Raw genomic sequence first — 22,338 nt, 5'->3', positions numbered from 1 at the left:
CCAAGGCTTTTTTCTTCCAAAGTTATTAATGAGACAAGGAAGATGTGATGTTCCATGTGTGTATTGCTAGGCAAGCTGATAGATGAGCAACAAAGAAATCATTTTCGAAACACCCGTTAAATGGACTGCAGTATAGAATATTGAAACAGTCATATTGAGTTTCCAGTGATGCTATCTAATAAAATACATGATCTGGCTTGAACTCTATACAAAGTCAATTAATTGAATCATCCTACAAGACTTAATTACCAAATTATAGTACATCTATGTACTGTACTTTGATGCATTAATACATATATTCTGGTGTGTTGTATTCATCTCTACACATTGATTTTCAAATGCATTAATTTATCGTTTATTAATAAAAATGAAATATATAATCAAAACAATTCAAATGTAAGTTGTAATATTTTCATTATTCAATAATTGTTACATATAGTCTTCATATACAACCTTTCCATGAAATTCATTTATATTGGACAGCAATTTAAGAAGGGTTTTTTCCATTATCAGGTAGTGTTACCAACTTCTTAACTTTAGATAAACCATTGAGCTAAACATTTTTTCTATTTATTGGCTACTGTGACTTACTTCTGATTTTCAACCAATGTGATCCATGTTCAAACTCGAGCAAAACATGTCACACACATTCTTACGATGTTGTGTGACAATTGGGGCAAAAGTGTGACCAGTTAAGTGTTAACAAACTAAATGACCAGCAGATTGTTAACAACTGTAATGTCATCGTCGGATACACATGGTTGATTAACATTTAACATGACATAACTGATAAATGTAAATGGTTCGGCCGTGGGTATCCGACGATGCTAAATGTGGACAGACCACAGTTGACATAAGATGGATGGCCAACATTCAACAATCTAAAACCTCACCCTCAGCCAACCTATAGGTTTCACCACTGAAATAAATAATAAGATACTGCGTAATGATTAAGTAAATTATTGCTTTTCTATATATGTTCTTTACTCTATTGTAACTACGCAAGTTCAAATAGCATATAAATATAAAACGACTGCTCGATTAGTTTTTACTATAAACAAATAAAAAGTGAAAGTTAATTATTTAAACGATTGAAAAGCCTAATTTTATGGGTGTTTTTATTCATATACCTTTCTTATCGCGAGTCCAATGTGGTTTCCGGCTTTCTCATGTTTTTAACGCTGACTGTTAAATAGCCGAAAAAACACAAGTTTTTCATACTGTACTTATTACAAAAAATAACTGACATTTTACAAAGGTATTAAATTTTATGTAATAGTTATTCATTAAAACGGTTGAAAAATGTACTTAGCAGCACTTTTTTAAATATATCTATTTTATCGCAAGTAAAAAGTGTGCAGGATCAGCGAATACATTCATCAGCGTATTTTATTATATTATCGATTTAAAACTGATGTTATTGAACACATTTCATCAAATAACCATCAAAAATTGTTTATATTGCTGAAGTTAATCACAGCCTAAATATTTTTTTTTGTATATTAAGTGTTGTTCGGTATTTTTTGTGTTTTTCGGTGTTTTTCGGCAATTCCATGCACCCATTAATGTAAGAAGATTAAAATAATTCCTATTTTCTGAACATAATTTAATGTATTTATTTCTTTATGCTTACACTGATTTACAGTTAGTTTCAAATGATTATATCTTATCGTCGAATCTGGCCACAGATGCCTATATTAAGCTCCATGCTCTAGCTTAATCGTCAATATCCCAAGTTCGACGAATTGTTATGGGTCGAATGGTCGAGGGGCCGAATCTTTATTTTTACCCGTACTGAATATCAGGAAATATACGCGGAATTTCGAAACATATTTCATATTTCAAAAATCTAAGGCATACAAAAGTGAAAGGAAAATGATGTGTTAAAAAGGTATTTAAAAGAATAGCTTACGAAATTTCTATTTTTCGAAGCAACGATAATTGCCAGGTTTAAAAAAAACACCAACAAAAAAAACAACAACGTTTCCCGGTATACGCAGGTAAATTTTGTTACGGAGCTCCATACTCATTTTGTAAAACATTTTAGGGCAATTTTATTGCATAAATGTAAATCGGGAATTTAATTTGATTAAACATCTATCTGAGATGTTTCGTCCCATTTATCTGTACGAAATCTGCTGTGGTCATAGTATTATTTTTACAATAGGTTTATCTCTTAGATTTGGTTCGCTAAATTGCTAATCATGGTCATGCAACTACATAGTTAGGTGAAGAAGCAGGCGCTTGTTTTGGTTGAGTCTATTAAGTTTTGTTTAGGGGGTTGAGTTGTCATACACAAATTTACAATTTATATGCATTTATTTTTTTCCAATGATTTTTATTATCTTAAATGCTTCTGGGATTGTTGTTTTATCAATTCATTTGTAAATAAGATTGTTATATGTCTATTAACGGAATAATTTTAATGAACACGAAATTAGTTCACACCTACATGTGTATTGGTAACGTGATGGTTTAAGCCAATGAAAACACGTCAATATTATTATACTCAGGCAGAGAAAAAGTGTGCAAAGAGTAAATCGATAATCTTTCTGTACCCAGCAAACTTTGAATTGCAAGTATTTTTTCATATCTTTTCGGCAGGATAAACTGTCCGAGGATTCGTATCGTAAAATGGCTGCCATTTACAGTATCAAGTGATTATCCCAAGCACCACCGCGACTTAGCGCGGGAATTTTAATTATAGCTAACCTCGGCGCGTATTACTTTTTCATATTTTATTGTAATACATATTTACAAACTGTGTCTTTCGGGGTTTTTTTTATTAATATATACCCAATAATGAGGTTAATATGAATAAATAATCATATTTCAAATCTTTGACTATGATTTACAATGAAATTCTACCTTAAGTGTATTAAAAAGGTTTTTAATTTCCTGTAATTTTATTTTGTGATTATGCTTCAAAGCAGTCAATTTACCGTGAATTTTCTTTTCATATTTCGATTTCCTTGAAATCATTTTTCTCATCTGAAGGCATGCAACTTTAATATGATACATTAATTACATTCCCTGAAAATGTTTAAAGATATGAAATATCTCATGACATGTTTGTTCATTTTACATTACACCTTTAATTCAGCAAACATAAAGTCTTCACAAAAAGTAGTATGCAATTGTACCTATATTACATACGAATGTATGTAATATTTTTCTTGTATAATTCTGACGACCTTACTATATTTACGATGTATTCATTCATGCTAGCAAGCGCATGCGTATATGCGAAGTTTAACGCGTAGGTATAAACTACGATTTTATCAATGAACTGTTATTTTTTGTTTTCTTTAAAGGAATGTAGAGTCTATTATTTCATGAAAATGAATTATTTGGAAATTTCAAAGCATTTAAACAACTTTGCAAACATTATTTTAATGATGTGTAGTCGGAATGTAACGCTACTGCAGAATGAAGAACTAGTTTCTATAGCGGTTTTTATCCGGGAGTGGATGTTGTTCGGTAATGCATTAAACCTGTATCTTTTCTGAGATATAGCTTATAACTCTGTATACATTGCAAGCAATGTATACAAAAATATTCCATTATAACTTGCTATAGATAAAAAAGAAGCAACGATAAAAATACACTAAGCACATTCATAGGCCTACGAATAAAAATAGCTCACTTTAAAAAAAAAGAGTATTACATTACCATATTCTATCTGAATTCTTAGGTTAAACTATTTGTAGCAAAGTTTACTGTTATTCAAATGAAAGACCAGATATTATATTGTCATATCAGGTTTAAATACGGTGATATAACATTTGATTGTGCTTTCTTATGAAACAAAAAGTGTCAAGACTGATTTTTGAAAAAAGTTCAACCATTCAGAAATAGCATTAAGAATTGTGAAACTCGCATGGAACCAATCATGTATCTGTAATGGTTTCAATGATATCAAAGTAATTGTACTTTTTTTTAAGTATATACATGTTCTCAGAGTACAGTAGATATGATAGACAAATGATATCACAGACCTGTAAAAGCAAATAAAAGAAGACTTCTAAACAATTTTTTAAAATAAAAATGGGCTTAACTTCTGACAAATTTCATAGAAGAGTTGTAGAACTTTGCCACCTGTAAGAATCCATAAACAAATTTCAAGCAAATCCAAGTGTTTACTACTAGTGGTGTTACAAGTCAAAACTACTTTGATTCCGTTGTGATTGTTTTCACTTTAATATTAATTTTGCAGTAATCAAAAACCCAAATAAATAATAAATGTTTCTAGAAATATAATAAGTACAATGCATTCATAATGTTCAATACACAAAGTGGAGAAATCTTTTTCTATTTTAGTCTGTTTTAAAGCTGCAAGCTTTCAAACGATCAAAAATGTATCATAAAACAACCATGAAAATTTTTTCTTAGAATTTAAGAAAAGTAGAATAATCTCAATACGAATAATAATTTGCTTATTACTGTATATGTAATAAATGATTTTTTCGCAATATTATCCCCGTATTTCTACTGTGTGACTAACGCGGTATGGTTTTTCTTTTCTTTGCATCTGTTAATTTACGTGGATTGTTTGTTATTTGTTTGTTTTGGGTTTTACGTCACATCGACACAGTATAGGTCATATCGCGACGTTCCAGCTTTACTGGTGAAGGAAGACCTCAGGTGCCCTTCCGTGCATTATTTCAGGCACGAACGGGCACCTGAGTAGAACCACCGACGTTCCGTAACGTGGATTGTTTGTGTGGTTTTCAATATGTAAATTACTTTCTATATTCACTTGACAATATCTTCCCTACATATTTTCATGAAAATCAGAATGAATCTGGAGGCATGCAGCTTTAATATATATTATATCCTAAACATTTGTCAATATCAATTATTGATAAGTCACCATAAATTGTCATTCTTTTGAAATACTAAGCTAAGTCAGCAAATAAGAAATCATAATGTTGCTTTAAATGCTTAAAAAAAAGGCATAACTTTGTTGAATACAAAAATTATGTATAAAACTTGACATGTTTATCTTGCCTGTGGCCCTTTCTCCATATTCTCAGTTTAAAAATATTTCAAAATACTTTAATTGGATTCTTTTACATTAAGATTATTTTCAAAGAAAAATATATTTTGAAAAAGTTATATCAGCTTGCTTATATACTTGAAATATTCAAGTATAAAAGCTTTAACTTTAAGCTTGATTATTTCTCTAAAAGCTTTAACTTTTGGCATGTTTAAAAATAAGTTTGTGCGGTCTTAAATTCACGCATTCGCGGTTTAAAAAAACCCCACTTCATAGCAATTTCTATTTACTTGAAAAAATCTAGAAGAAAAGAACAAAGATTTGAACAACTTTGCTCTTTCGAACGTTGTCACCTATCTCGCGTGTATACATGTCAATCAGAGTCAACTAAATGATTAACATGTAGTGCACTGATAATACAATAGAAGGTAAATTGTTATGTACAAATACACGAACAAAGTCCTTCGACCTCGAGGCCAGCGTGTGATAAGATATACATTGGATAAAAATACAATTTGGAAAATTTTGCCTATGTGTTTAACGTCATAAGGCCAAAACAAAATGATCTTGAGGTTCTGGTAACATGCTGAAAAATAATAGGGTAGGTAGATCGGAAAAACTTTTTTCATCAGTATTTTATTAAAATTTAATTGTATGTGAGATATATACACTATAGGATACTTTATTTTTGCAATAAAATGTTCTAGATGAGGTGCGGAAATACAGGGTCGGTCAGCTTACTGGAACCACAAGATCATTTTGATTTGGCCTAATCTCGCGTAAATGAGTATCGTGAAAATGTTCATTTAATTTTTTTAACATGAACGAATATCTACGGTGGCACAAAGGTGACATGTATGTGTTTTTATTTATCTCATTGCAACGAGATACTATGTCTTGGCCACTAGTTACTAAGTTACTATATGGGATTAACTCATCGAGTGTGAGTGTAAGTATCCATTCTCAATACGAGCCTTATTCCTTCTCATGTTATCGTATAAACAAGGTAAACAGACCGCTGTACGTACAAACTGACCAATTCGATCACAAAATTGTCCCAACAAAGGGCTATAGTCAAAATAAATGTCTGGTGGGCCTTGGAAGGTGACTTTCCTATATGATTCTAAAGACAAGTTCAAAGTGATATCTTTAGTATTTAAAAAAAATCATAATATATATAGTGTATTCTGAGTGGTTAATCATTTCGTGCGCACGACTTAGTTATCTCGTTCCCAGGACTTAGTAACTCGTGGCCACGACATAGTATCTCGTGGCCACGACTAAGTAACTCGTGGCCACGACATAGTATCTCGTGGCCTCGACTAAGCTATCACGTGGCCACAACTAAGTAACTCGTGGCCACGACATAGTATCTAGTGCGCACGACACCTTTGTGCCACCGTAAATATCAGTATATAATTAAGTTATAATAATTATTTGAAAAAAAATACGCGATGAAATAATTCAAAAAAAAAAAAAAGTTTTTATTTAGACCATTGTAGACACTCGACTAAAGTTCTCGCTAAGATAAACAACATCCAATGAAAATGCGGCATACACACCACGTGGTTTATACACTCATCGGGGTTTTAAAATACGAAGGAAGTGACCCGAACGGCTAACCAAAAGTTCTAGCCGTACGTGAGTCACGTTCGACTAGCCAGGACACACTGTATTGTCTAGCCGTACGGAACTTTTCAAAATTATATGAAAGTCGAAAATGCATATGTTATTTTGTGTCTTTTAACGAGGATTTTAAACAAGTCCCCGCATTTGCCCTCGTGAGTTCAATTTAATAAAGATGATCCGCCATTTTGTAAAAAAATGAATACGAACGTAATGTAATCTTGATAAAACTGTCAGAGTTGCATGTTAAAAGCTGGGACGGAAGATAACTTTCTGTCCCAGTTAAAAATTATAACGTCGTTGTTTTTCATGCTTATGATTTGTTGTTTAATTTGTATATGTTGTATGAAAGATAAATTGTTAAATGAGTTTTTTGTAAATTAAGCGCAAGGATCGAATTCATAACGGCATGATCGGAGTGGAATAGGAATAGGCAGGCAGGCAGGCAGGCAGGCAGGCAGACAGACAGACATGCAGACAGACAGACAGACAGACCGACAGACACATAGATACATAAATAGATACATATTAGATAGATACATAGATAGATACATAGAAGTGTAGAAGTAAAGTCATAAAATAACATATGCATTTTCGACTTCAATATAATTTTTGAAAGTGCCAATACAGTATGTCCTGGCTATACGTACGTGACTCACGTACAGCTAGAACTTTTGGCGAGCCGTCTAGCCACTTCCAAATAAGTGACTTTTTTGACGAAAGTGAGCAAAAGTGACTTTAAAAATATGACTTATAGCATTTTAATAAAATTTTACAATCAAATTGTAGTTTGCAGACGAATAATATTCGAAACTTATTATACTTTTTATCAAAAATAATCATAATATTGATTTAATCTCCATTCATTTGTATAATTTCTATACACAAGTTCTGAGATCTTCCTTTCAGTCACATTGAAAAATACGAAAGTGACTTATAAGATTTCAAAAAAGCTTTTAAATTGGAAATTATGCTAATACGCGAATTGTAGACGTATATTATCAGAAATTAATAATATTTATTGTCAAAAAAAAATAATTATGATGATTTATTTGCATGATTTTTGTATTCAAGTTCAGAGATCTTCCTTCCGCTCACACTGAAAAATATGACTCTTAAAATATTAAATACATGTATAGTATTTTAATTGACATTTACAATAATTTTGCAGTTTGTAGACGAATTTTTCATAACTGATTGATACTTTTCCCCAAAATAATGATTATGATGATTTAATATCAAATTATTTGCATAATTTCGATACTGTATACAAGTTCAGATATCTTCCTTTTGCTCACAGAGAACAATACGAGTGATTTATTCGGATGACTGTGAGCGAGAGGAAATGAAAGTTAAAATATTAAATGTAGCGTTTAAATTGAATTTGCAGTTTGTAGACATATATATTATGAACACTAAATTTGTTTTAGTTGATTTTTTTAAATCATTCAGAGGATTTAATCTTCATTTATTTGCACAATGTTTATACATTAGCTGAAACATCTATCTTCCTTTCGCTCATGGTGAACCTGACGAAAGTGACTTATTGAATATCAAATATAGCGTTTAAATAGACTTTAATATTAATATTGCAGTTCAAAGAAAGTACAGTATAAATACGTTACATTTATATATTTTGAATAAATATTAATGCATCATAAAGATCTTTATGCCCCAATTTTCGGAGAAAACATAGCTTCAGTATGTTTTGTCCTGTGATCCTTAAAGTTGGTAGGGAAGTTGATCATCATTCACAGATGACCCCTATTTATTTTAAGATCAGTAGGTCAAAGGTCACTAAGAGAATGTATGAAGTGGGGGGATATTTCGTGTTCTACAAACTTTTGTTCATAATATACACACAGTGCAATTTTTGTGACCTCGTGTACATGCATGATCGCCACAACACGTAACTATACAAGATAAAAGGAAATTAGAATTCCTTCTTTCCTGCATTAGATATGGCCCTTCCTTACTTTTTATACTGTATTCATATTTCACAAGACCGCCTCCGTGGTTGAGGGGTTAGAGTCGATGATTTCTAATCCATTTACCTCTCTGGCGTGGGTTCGATCCCCGGGAGATGCTTTGATAGTTTAGAGCGGAGGAAGGTAGTCTAGTACTGGTGTAACTCTCCAGGAACGATGGTTAGGAAACTACCCGCCTATATGTCTGAAATACTGTTGGGAAAAGGCGTAAAATGAAACAAACAAACATATTTCACAAGTTGTGTAACTTCAATTACTGACTTTAACAAAAATTCTACTGCCGGCGAATAAATATTTAACTTGTATAATTATGTACAACTAATAAAGTTACTACTAGTAATACTTTGAATCAATAAACGACACTGACGAGTGGCATGATTCGGGAAATGTTGTGACCAACGTATATCTTTCGGACACATTTGATATTTTTGACAAATTTGTTTGGTTTTATATTAGCGCTGACTAACATTCGCGCATTTGTCCTAGCGCAAACTACGAGAAAATTCATCCTACGTGACTAAAAATGATTCCACTATAATTAAACCGTATTATGTTTGAAACAAATAATATGGGTTATCTTCCTAATTTCTGAGTTATCTGCCACTGAGAGTAAGTTTTATTTTATTCTTTTAGGTCACTCTTTGAAATGGTATATCTCTAAATTCCCATAGAAAAAGAGGGACAACTAAAGATTATTGATAATTATATTACACTTTTAATGTTTGCTAGGATGTACTTTCTTTCTATTTGAGGAAGGTTAAAAAACTCAATAAGCATAAAAATGCGATAATTATTGAAATGATCTCAATAAAGCATTTTGATTAAATTATGACATTTGCATTTAATCAAATACTGAGTAGCATAAATGCATTGGAACTTACTCTTTAACTACACTCATCAAATTAAAAAACAAATAAAGATAGAATAACAATGTAATAATTTATGGTGTAGTAGTTTAAAATACAATGTATACTTAAATTACACAGAAAATGAATTTTTGTATCAAATACCAAAGCTACTGTCCTGGTAAATATACATATAAAACCTAAGATTTTAAGTCCAATTAATTGCAACAATTCCCTAGCTTCTATAGTTTCTTCTATTGTAATCGCTAAAATGTGGTTAAAACAGCTATACTTAACAAGAAGGCAATTATGAACCTGTATCACTGTGTATATAGTGTCTGAATTTTAAAGTGCCTTAAACAAACTAAAGCTGCCAACAGAATTACAAATACCTTATCTAATGACACATAATATCATTATTTTTGAAAGGAAATAACTTTTAGAAAATTAAAGTATAAGTGCTGGACAAAATGTTCTTATTGCTTTTTTCAACATTTTAGACAACTTTGAAGAACAGACTGACGGTAAATTTTCTCGCGCTTTAATGGACGATACCGACCATCATATCTGTGGCTGTTTTTTGTTTTTGTAAACGTTAAGTTCTGTTAAAGCCGGTGCTAGGGAGCTTACATTTCCCAACTACCGCCCATCACAACTACCGCCCATAAACATTCTGAATCCAACACTGTAACATTTTCAATGCCGTGTCGGACGTTCGTTAAGGAATACATGTTTTCTTTTTATTGGCACGTGTGAGCAGTGTGGCGGCTGTAAAATACAGCCCTGTGTATCCAATCATTGTGAAAATATTTCATGATGTTTTACTTTTAGTATCAGAATCCAGGAAGAACCAAAAGTCAAGTTGAAGAGGTGATGTCGGTATTTCAAGACTTTAGGCCAAAGTTAGAAGAATTTAGTAAGTTTGTTAGGATTAAAACTGCAACAACAACAAAAACTACGAAACTGTGTTTAATTATTATGAAATAATGCATGTTCTTAAAAGTTGGTATGCATTGCGTTTTGTTTGAAATAACTTCGTCACATATTTACATCAAGTGATAAAAGATGACAATTATTCACCCCCCCCCCCCCAAAAAAAAAATAAAAAAAAAATAAAAAAAATAAGGTAATATGTTTTCGTCGGCTTTTTTGCCAGTGTGAGTTCTTCGGGTTATTGACACTGAAACAATTATACCTCAACGTTATCATCACAAATGGATGAGTGGAGCACCACACTATAGATACCGTATTCCGGTGACATTCGGGAATTTCGCCTTTTTACTTTACGGAATGAACTTTAAAACTTTCACACCGGTTTTTATACGATTATGAATGAAAAATATAAGAATGGGCGATAAAAGAAAACATACGATATTTGCCTTTTGAGTGATCGTGATTTCTGCAAGCGTCGAGAGGTACTGCTCCAATCCTATTTTGAGTTAAATCCCATGCAATTTACGTTACATTTTCAAGTCAGGAAGCTTCCTTAATATCGAAGATTCTATATTTATGTCCGCTCCATTCTGAAATGATATGAAGTGATGACATGTACTTGGTCTCGTTTCCACCCAAATTATTTTAAATCCAAAATTAATTAACTTTCATTTTATATACAAGTCTCACAGAAATGGGAAACAAAGTAAACCAAGAACTTTGCAAATAAAAGAAAACTATAGAAACTTTTAGTTAGATACATGTATAAACAAACTTACCGATTAAAATTTCTATGCTGATTTCTATTAAAGTTATTATTTATGCATATATTTCTATCCTCTTTGAAAACTGAACTGAAATTCATCACCGATATCGTTACACAGTGTACATGTTAGTTTTTTATCAGATTGAAAACTTCTTTATCTTTTGATATAGAAACTTCACCCGTTGAAACAAAGCTTCTGCTTCAGCTGCATGGAACAGTTTCCGTAGTGTTCCAGGGAACATATCCCGCACCTTGGATAGGTAATTAGAACTTCAGAACTTACTTAATGCTTTTGAAAAATTTATTTAATTAAAAGGCCCATTATGCCTCAGAAATGCAATCATTTTATTACTCATATTTTTTATGTTTCTATATATTTGTTTTAGTTTCAAAAAGTTAACTCATAGTGCAATATGTTGCTTCTTTTGCTTTGATGACAATTGGTATAATTATAGTGAATTAGTATTTTGTATGGAAGTTAAAATACTACTTTGTTTACATTTTGTTACCTTTATGAAACATTATCGCACGTTCAGTGCTACATTTTCAGTTGTTAGTGTTTCTAAATTGCCCTAAATCCATGCTTTACATTTCATTTGAACTGAAAAATATGGGTTTCTGATGCATAATGTGCCTTTAATAGTATCGGAGTTTGTTTCTGAAAGAAAATATTGAGATGAACAAAGACTTACCGATTATAATGGCAATGACATGACGGAGTTAACATCATATTTTAGCTAATTGAGCATCATTATGATTTAAAACTAAGACATATACTAAGTTTATACTACTTCTGACATGAATACTACTAATAGAAAACTAAAAAACGGGAGATACATCAAAATTAATGATAACAGCAATCTTATATAAATATTGCAAATACAGTTTGAGTCTCCATCAAGCACCGTCTTAAGCTATATCCAATCCTCAATACTAACTTGCTGCAAATTCATTTGTCCGTGTGAGGGGTTTCGGTGGTTGTTGTACCAAATATCTTCTACAAATAATTCAATACCGATAAATGCTACCTACAAATATGCTGAGTAGTCACCATAGTGACCAGTCCACTGTTAATTGGAAATGTTTCTACATACACTATCTAGGTAAAACGTTTAATACACCTATAGCTGTATGGATATCAGACGACCATCCTAACACGGCGCCGGCGGTGTTCGTAACAAGTTCAAAGTACATTCTCTATAGCTATATAGATACAGATGGAAGAGTATATACAGAATACATAAAACAGTGGAACGTACGTTTTCTATTCTAAGTCACTGACTACCTCGTTATAAACACAATCTTTCACAACTTGGTCATATAATCAACTTCTTGAGTCAGATCAGATTATTGTATTATTTTTTCATATAGTACTAACAGTACATGATAGATAAACTTTATTCATACAAAGGCAAATATACCCGTCAGTACACAGTCATAAGACAATCAGCAGATACATGACATCAGTGGCATGATATAGCAAGGTGTACATAACATATGTCTCTTTATAGTCAATTCTTATTCATCATAACATATCTAGTTTTTAATATATGTGATGCATATAAAATGTATATGATAACATCAATGACATGATTTAAGCATGCTATACATGAAATAGTTAAATTCGTAGTCGATTCTTATTCATCATAACTTATTTAATGTAATATATATATATAATTATGTCACAGCGAGAGGACAAGGTCATCGTTGCTACAATGCACTGTCTCTATTATCAAATTTTTTGCCAACAAATATTACTCAATTTTTAATAATCCAAATATTTTCAGATTCAAATAAATCTCTAAATTTGATTACATAAGGTCGCTTCCATAAATATTTTTTCATATGCATTTGTCTTATATCCTGGTACATGGGACATTCTAATAGAAATATGGAACTCATCCTCTAAAGTATTACAAAGTCTTCACTTTCTTTCGTCAAATGATATTTTTGTAATATATGTCATCTACCAGCTTCTACCTCTAAATAATGTGATGACACTCTTGTTTATGCCTTTCTAAATTTAGTAATTCTAACAATGTCTAAATATGACTGATATCCATAACATGAAAAAAGTTTATATGTCCTGGCTTTGTCGAATGTTCTAATTGAGCTTTCCATAGTTGTAAACAGTTATCATACAGTCTTTGCTTAAATACATCTATTAAAATATTTTATTTCCAACTCCTTGGAATAGCCACACATGTTTAAAACCTAATGAGTCAAGATTATATGCCCATGAAATCTTATTACAATATATTTATAAGTCTCTTAACATCATATCGAATACATGTCTTACATATTTTGTGCATTCGCATTCTAATATTTCACACCAGTATCTTACTATACATATTAACCTATTAGAAAATAAACTTGTTACCATTGACAAAATTATTCTGGGCTTGGGCACGCACTCCTTAAAAGTGTTTACAATATTGTAAATGTATTCTTTCTATAACATTTGTTTCTTTGAATCCCCATATTTCACATCAATAGTTTAATATAGGAACAACTAACTTATCGATTGCTTAACATCAATATAAGTGAATTTAACTTAATAAGAGTTTGTATATTGCCTTCAATGCCTTGCCCGCTAATGCCTCGTATGTTGCGCTTAAAGAACCACCTGTGGTAAATGTAATACCTAAATAAAATTTTTTTAAACAGTGTCTACAGTGTGACCAATATATGTGAAGTTCATATTTCTTCTGTTTTCCACCTTTTCTAAATAAAATTACCTTTATTTTTCAACATTAACTGTTAGTTTCAAAAATTTCATACAATAGGTCTAAATAACCGATCCAAAAAACCTTTTGTAAAACCAACATAGTTTTCGGTTATTCACAGCAAAATCAAACAAATATTCATTCAGCATAAAGCAATAAGGAAAAAAAGTTTTAAAACATATCTTAGTTTATACCATCAAACCCATGTAATACGAAATGCTCCTCAAAGTACATTGAGAATAAAAAACGCGAAATACATTCTCCTCGACGGACGCCCACATGCTTGCAAAATCAGTGCTAACTGTATTTAAATGCTTAACTCTATATGTTACATTATCATACATTGATCTTATAACATCTTATATCTTTTCTCTTATGTCTAGCTTAAGTAATTTTTATACCATATTTGTATCACGTACAACAAAATCAAATGCCTTTGGTAAAAATTCTATCAAGGCATACAAAAAAGTTTTTGTTTTTTGTTAACCATATGATTTATTAATCCACGTAGAATAAAAATATTATCAGTCGTTCCCATATTTTTCGGAACGGAACCCTGCCTGTGCTTCAATATACACAATTGTAGTCTTCGGCCCAAATATTTAATCGGATATTTAAAACTTTAGTAAATAGCTTGCCTATAGTACTTAACAGTATTTTACAGGGAAATAACCGAGGTCAAAGATTTTGTTAAATAATTTTTAAGGAAAGATAGAAATCTATTTTGAGACCCATATTTTAAAAAATCATTTAAAACTAAGTCTGGGCTGCCGCTTTTCCTTATTTCTCATTACGCGCATTTTAAAACGTCAGCAGAATGAAATTATTATCTTGCACAATTTCACCACCAATACTGTTTAATTTTGAATATAAAAAAAATCACAACACAATGATCACATATAATATTTGGATCCTCAACATTAAAAGATGTAACATATTTCATCAGGTCGAGTCTACACTCTATGACACTTCTACCTTGCTCTTTTTAAATTTACCCAAGTTTTTAATAGCGATAGTTCTCCCGTTTAAAAATCTCAGTGGCCTTACAAAAATTTAATAAAAGTTTGCCATTTTCATTCCTTGCTTATCCTGGCTTTTTCTTAACATAACAGTATCAGCGATGTAATCTTCCGGTAATAAATCTACATTAATTAAAAACTCATTTTCGACATAATCTGGCTTCTCTTCAACTCGTGCATTGAAATCTGCAGCAATAAGGAAATGACATGTACTGTCATGAACATTTTAAAACGCACATGTCACCAGATATTATATCGAATATACTCTGTTCAAGAATAAATTCTCTACTATTTCCAGTAGGTACATTGTAGCATAAACATAAAATACATCATAATCTAAATTAAACATCTTGCCATCTAATTGTAACAAAATGATACAGTCTTTTACACTTTTAAGGAATACAACATTGCGTTTTATCTTACAATTACACCTCACTGTCTCTCTTTTACTTTTTCTATTTACAGCAAAAGAAATGTACAGTAAGAAATGGTCCCTATTGAGTGTTCATCCCTGAATCTTATAGGAAATAAAATTTGAATCACACAATTTGATGTAGTCAACTTACGAAGTCATAGTTTCATAACTTCTTTTTATTTTTTGGTATACACACAACATAAAACAAATGTATACGTATTTTTCAATAATTCGTATATTTATCAGGAAATGTATTTATAAATAGTCTGTTTAAATATTAAGATATTGTTGTGTTATTTTAGATATATATGTTTTTGTTTCTTTTATAACTCGTATATGTCATTGGGTGAGAAAAATGTGCAGCATGGCCGGAACTCGAACCCGAGACCAACGGAATACCGTTGTGCGATCTACCCACTAAGCTATTTTTGGCCGCTTCCACATCTTCTCTCCTAAATTGTGAACAGTTCTGAACCGTGACATACTCCCCCGCTACGGTGAAAATCGTCCTCTAATTTTTTTTAGGGTTACTTTGTAATTGAAAAAAAACTGTGGTTTATAATGCATCATTGTTTTCCACGTTGGGCGCCCAAAAAAAAAGTTTGAGTCTAGGGGGTTCGAACCCCAAATCCTCGGAAAACTGTAAAAGCGGGGGTCATCACTGACTTCCGGCCCTAACAGATCTTTTCCCTAAATAGGTAACAGTTCTGAACCGTGACATACATATTCCATTTCGTCTTGAGCAAGGTACCATCGAATATAAACTCTTTGTAATCTCAAAAAAAACTCGTTTATGCTGCGTAATTTGTATCTTCCGGAAGTTAAACGATGTCAAATTGTTTTCTGTGTGTTTCAGCGAAACTCTACATTGCTGGAACTAATTTCTGATTTGGTAGAAATGTTCGGCCAAGAGCTACCATTAAATGTATACGAAGAACTTAGTTCGGATGGTAAGTACCTCTGCATGTGTTTGCGGGAAGGTTATTGGTTCTACTCAGGTACCCATTTTACGAGAAATAATACATGAAGTGGCACCTGGGTTCTTCCTTCACCTTCACTGGGAAAGCTTGAAAGTCGCCTCATGAATTTAACGGTGTTGGTATAACTTGAAATCCAAAAAATACATACATACATACATACATACATACGCACACACACGCTTGCACGCACGCACGCACGCACGCACATACATACATACATACATACTACATTAGATTAAAACGGTAACAAGTTAACAAGTTTGTCTTGTGAAATTATTACCGACTTTGACATGAATTTACAAATACAAGCCGCGCATAAGTTGCTTGTTAAAAACTTCTTAAATATTATATTGCAAACGTATGAAGGAATCAATGAACATTTGCAAGACAGAGGAAAATTACTGATGCTGAATACGGTTTTGTGTCTACGTAAACAGACAGTCATTTCAATAATTCGCACTTTTTTGTATCTTACTTATTAACAATTACATCAAAACATGACTTGAGACATGCACATAATATTGCAAAAATAAAAATGACGCATACAGATTAGTTTATTAATTTCAGATCGATCGAAATACATTGAGAAGCTTCAACTTTCCAACGTAAGTATCAAACAACAATGATACTGATAATATAAGTACACGTACTTTTTTGTAATTTTATGAAGTTTGATATTTTGATGTCGACCATAAAATATTTAATAGTAATGTGGTTGAACTGTGTTGAAATGTTCATCTTTTCCCGGTTTTTAAAGACTAAGCTTGATCTATTTATGACGTCACATTCTAGTAGTAGTATATATACTGAACAAAAAAGAAACTTCCCCTGCATTTAAATGCCGATATACACAAATATGAAAATCAGGATTAAAGTAGATTTGCTTGTATTGTAAAAGAGTTGTATTATTGCGATTTTTGTGAGAAAATATTGCTGAGGGTTTATCCAAAAAGAAGTGAAATGTACCTAGTTAAATGCATAAGGGGTCGCCAAACAAAATCACAAATTAATATCGGGTATGACCATCTTCAGCAAGAAGGACTGTCTGGCATCGTTGGCGAGCGTATTGATTTCGGCCTGTGGAATGTTGTTCCATTCCTGAATGCGTGTCTTAGCTGAATGACGTTTTACGATGGAATAGGGTTTTGTCTAACACGCCCAAATTATCCAAAAAGTGTTTAACGGTTTGATGAGTTTTAGATCAGGGATTATGGCAGACCAGTCATTAATAAATGCAATGTTTTCGCCCTGAGGGAATTCACAGTGTCCCTTGCTGTATTGCTTGTGGCACTATCATGTTTAAAAGTGTGATATTGGCAATATACGAAACAGTGGGATAACATGCCTCGCGAGAATTTCATCTCGGTAGCGTAGGGCATTCAAATTTCTTCGAAAACAACGAGATTAGTGTGAAAGCCATGTGTACTGTCTGCTCAGACCAAAACAGAACCGAAGCCCCAAAAATGTACTCGATCAAGTACGCAGCAGTAGGCATAACGCTCATTTCTCTTACGGTGTAGTCTAACCAAGTCATCAGTTCGATGAATCGAAAACCTCGACTCGTCAGAGAAAAGAATGCTATTCTCCATTGTCGACTAAGATAGCGTTGGTATGTACGTGCCCAATAACACGATTTAAGCGGCGACGTCGTCTCAAAACACAACCAACGTATGGTCGACCTCCATTTACCACCACCACGCACAAGTGATTACGCACAGTTTGACAGATATACGGTTGATATGTGTATCAGGGGTGTTAGCTGCAGTAGTTGTGGCAGTTCGGAAGCGAGTGCGCAGGTTTGTGTTCCGAAAAGAGCGGTCTTGGGCACGCGTCGTGACGCTCGGGCGTCCACTACGTGGTCGATATTCTGTACGGCATGTTACTTGAAAACGCTGTCTAAGGTGTCGAATGGCACAAGAAGAACATCCAAAATTGAAACGTTTCATAACATAAACACGTATTTACTGGTCTACATGCACATTCAAATCGCGGTCAGCGGATTTCTCCTTTAAAACAAGTTAAAAAAGAGTTAAAATTTGTTTTATCTGGCACATAATTGTACGCCTGAATATTTGTAGCTTATTTGACTTTTCGTTTTTTTAAATAACACTATATCTTCACTTTAACACAGGAAAAGTTACTTTTTTGTGACAGGTTATATAGTCCATAATAACGGTTGTTTGGAATTATAACCCGTTTTAGACTATTTATATGACCGTATATATATATCTTAATGAAAAATGGTAATCAAAAGGTTACCTAAGTTATATACTTTCATAACAACCTATCTTTATATAACATATCAGTCAGCAAAGTTATGAAAATCAGTCAATAATAGTTCAAGAAATTTATTTGCATTATCATATGTGGTGTTACATCGATCCTCGAGGCATTATTTCTCCGTGAAAATTGATCTTAGACATTGAACCTACAGATCGTTTGCCTTTCACCGCTGATTCAGAAGTCATGTCGGGTAAGTAGTCCTTCACTTGTGGGGAAATTAGTAATTAATGGTTATTTATCCAAGAAAACTGGTCAGGTGCGTCGACCGCCGAGATAATTATAACCAAAAGATATGTTAAAATCGGCATAACCACAGAAAACCAAACAAACATTATAAAAATTCATCTTTTTTGTCATCATCATCATCATCATCATCAATACGGACAAAATTAAACCACATTTGTCATACATAATACCTTTTTTCAGTATATGGACCAAGAAAAGACCAAACAGGATGCTCTTACAATTTTTCCAGTCTTTTCAGATATCAGGGGGTCATTTGGAGAACAAGGTGATATAAGTTATACCTAAATAATAATTATCATCGTGTGTAAGGTATAAGTAACAAAGTCAAACTCTTTTATTTTGTGCCAGATGCAAGTTTTGTCTACATATCTTAAAGAAGAAAAAAATCAAGTTTTTCTTTCTTAAAGCTGCATGCCTCCAGATTAGCGAAAATATTTCAATTAAATCAAACTTGAGAAAAATGTCCTAGGAATTAGGAAAAGTAATAATATTCAAGATTCGAGTAATACTATGTATGATATGTGCAATTAATGACTGATTTTTCAGTATTTATTTCTATATTTCTACTGCATTTCTAACGCAGTAAGGGCTATTTGTTGCATATTTTGTCCTCTTTTTACTAGTTTATGTGGGTTGTAAGTACCATTGATAAAGTTAAATTGCTTCCTTTTGGTTATGTCACTAAATAATACTTTTAAACAAATTTTCAAAATTTCCATGAAAATAAGCACGAATCTGGAGTTGTTAGCTCCTGCTATGTTTTTATTTTTAACCATTGACATGGACCGCTGAACTTACTACTGGTAGTTTTCCTGGCATTTCAGTTCTTCCAGACGGGACAAAAAAGCAAATACTGTCCTTAAGTGGAACAGTGCCCGTCGTATTTCAGGGTAAGACATCCATTATTCACATGTTCGAGTATTCAGTCATTGGGAACATTGATTGCATGTGTGTGTGTCTGTGTGCGCGTGTGTGCGTGTGTGTGCGTGTTGGTGCGTGTGCGTGAGTGTGTTTATTTTCCCGTCATTAGCATGATAGGCGTCGAGGAACATCCTCCTATCAGCCTTACAATGGTGCAAGTATATACGAATATTTGATTGTGACAACATAACATTAATAAAATAGAGTAATTTTTCATGTTTTTCAAATAATTTATAAGCTTAAACTGCATGAATACAAAATATGAATACACTATACTATAAATACATAGTTTTTTAAAATAGACATTGTTACAATTGAAAAAACAGTACATATTAATGTTACATTTCCCAGCAAAAATTAATTTGATTGGATAGTATGAATTTAAAGGAATAATTAGAAACACTACAGATAATGTGATGAATATTAGATTATAGCAAAGGTACCGAAAACGAAAGTGGCAAGGTTGAAAAGCGAATTAACTCTTTATTAATTAATGCTGGATTTTAATTGCGTCCCTTATATCAAAGATGATATTTATAAAAATAATATCTGTCACAGTTTCATCTTTATTTCTGCATTTGTATTCAAATTGGTATTTTATATCATTAATTCTAACACTATCGGAGATTTTTCTCATATAAACAAAGAAGGCCGGAAGCATGCGTTATACTACAACAATGCACTCGCCGTTCTAATTTCCTACCTCTGTATTTGCAAACCTACGCATTGACGGCGCCATTTTGTTTGAAAAATCTGATAAATATAAAACAACTTTTGTTGAATTTTGTTCGGAAAACTATCTAGAATGATAGAAAATGGTTTAACTAAGAAAATAAATCCGAACACTCTTACCTTTGATTCAGTCATTAACGCTGTACATACAGACGCTTAAAGTAAAGACGCCACAATGTAGCGCCAAACAGCGCGTGCAAAAAACGTCCAAGCAAGAGCGCTATTTCAATGTCGCAAACCAGTTGAATTTCACCGGTCCTTTCCAGCAGTCTTCGGATAAAGACCTCGAACACACTAGTATGAATACACAGAACGGTAACCTACGCTAAGAAACTAGAATGATAACAAATAGTAATTTAATGCTGGTAGTTATCGTTGTTGAAAAGTTTATTTCCAATACATCAAGTGAATACCTGCCTAAAATCAGTGAATTCATAGATACACAAGCAAACAATACATTATTTGTTTATCTATTATTATGGTTGTAGAAACCGAAAGTACAAAATGCCAACCTAATGACAACTAGTCGCATTTGTTTAAAATTGTACATCAGTGGGCATATTTAAATAAAAAATGGATGTCAGTCTTATTTTCAATCATAATTGTACCGAAACAGACTTAATTTACTTTTGGATGTCAATCATATGTACATTCGTTTTACATTATGTTTACATCTGAAACACCGTATTGTTTCCGAGGTTATTATAGATAACAGCCGAGGACGTTCGATTGGAATTTCACATCACTATAAAATAAACACAAAAAAAGCTATCAACGTTTTTCAAAATTTGTTATTTTCAAAATGTTTCTGCAAACAGTAAATTTAATAACAGTTTATTTTCAACCGACTGGAACAGCTTTAAAAGAACGTTTCTATTGGAAACTTTGAGGCGAAAATAAATTTAACCACAAAACATATAGTCCAACATATTCTCCAACTATATTTTTTCAATGACGAGTTAGAATGGAAATAGATTTTCGTGCATTGTGGTATAATAATGCACGGGTTTTCGTTAAAATGCTTTGTTATTATTTGAACTCAAACCGTGCAATATTCTACACTCAAAATTGATATTTATTCTCTGAACAATTTTCTTTACAAACTAGGTATTGGATGACGTGTATAATTGTCTTTACAAATGTTACCATATTTCAAACTGCCCATTTGGTAATTGTTTGTTCAAAAGACTCAAAAAGTATTAGAAACATCAGTGTCTAAGATTTTAGCGAACTAAAGTTAATGAGTTACACATATCCAGACATTACATGTACAATCACATTCCTAGAAAAGATGAAACAATTTTTTTTCTATGAGACAACATTTAAACCGTGAGATAAATTCATAAGACACAACTTGTATTCTGTATAAATTACATGGTGTAATGATGTCCACTGAAAATGTAAAAAAAAGAATAATAAACTTGGATCTATATTTTTTTAAGAAATAATATACTGGTATCCCAAACTGTGTTTTTATCGCTCAATAAAATCACTGTTTGGAGTTCGAGTGCGAGGAATTATATCACAAGTGATTTTATTAAGCGATAAAATCACCGATTTGGATATATTATTTCGATTCTAACACGGCATAAACAAATAAATTCTGCAATACCTGATATTTATCTAAATTGTGCCTGATTTGTTTCCAAACTTACTTCAGCGCGACGCTTTTTTAGTGGTTACATCACATATGATAGATATATAATGATTACGTATCATTTCTAAATATAGTACGTCAACAGTGATTTTATTGCAATATAAAAGTCTGGAAACAAAGTGATGCCTCGGAAGCATTATTCACAACAAAATTACAAGAGAATTGCAGACTCGGTTTGATTGAGTCTGTACATGAGGGATAA

General features: G+C 32.2%; 1 protein-coding gene across 1 annotated transcript in view; it reads left to right on the top strand.

Annotated features, from left to right (window-relative positions):
- LOC132756951 (uncharacterized) overlaps nt 1-22,338 on the top strand; it is a 40,669-nt gene that overhangs the window by 2,503 nt on the left and 15,828 nt on the right. The window contains exons 2-8 of the mRNA XM_060748097.1: nt 10,290-10,374; nt 11,328-11,417; nt 12,261-12,412; nt 16,174-16,267; nt 16,865-16,902; nt 19,007-19,091; nt 19,651-19,716. Of these exons, the coding sequence (XP_060604080.1) occupies nt 10,290-10,374; nt 11,328-11,417; nt 12,261-12,412; nt 16,174-16,267; nt 16,865-16,902; nt 19,007-19,091; nt 19,651-19,716 (610 nt within the window). The remainder of the gene's footprint in view (nt 1-10,289; nt 10,375-11,327; nt 11,418-12,260; nt 12,413-16,173; nt 16,268-16,864; nt 16,903-19,006; nt 19,092-19,650; nt 19,717-22,338) is intronic.

Source organism: Ruditapes philippinarum, unplaced genomic scaffold (assembly GCF_026571515.1).
Source record: "Ruditapes philippinarum isolate M1 unplaced genomic scaffold, ASM2657151v2 ctg3609_1_1_1_1, whole genome shotgun sequence".
NCBI classification, from domain to species: domain Eukaryota; kingdom Metazoa; phylum Mollusca; class Bivalvia; order Venerida; family Veneridae; genus Ruditapes; species Ruditapes philippinarum.
The sequence above is the reverse complement of the archived record's forward strand: the minus strand, read 5'-3'. Positions and strand labels throughout refer to the sequence as shown.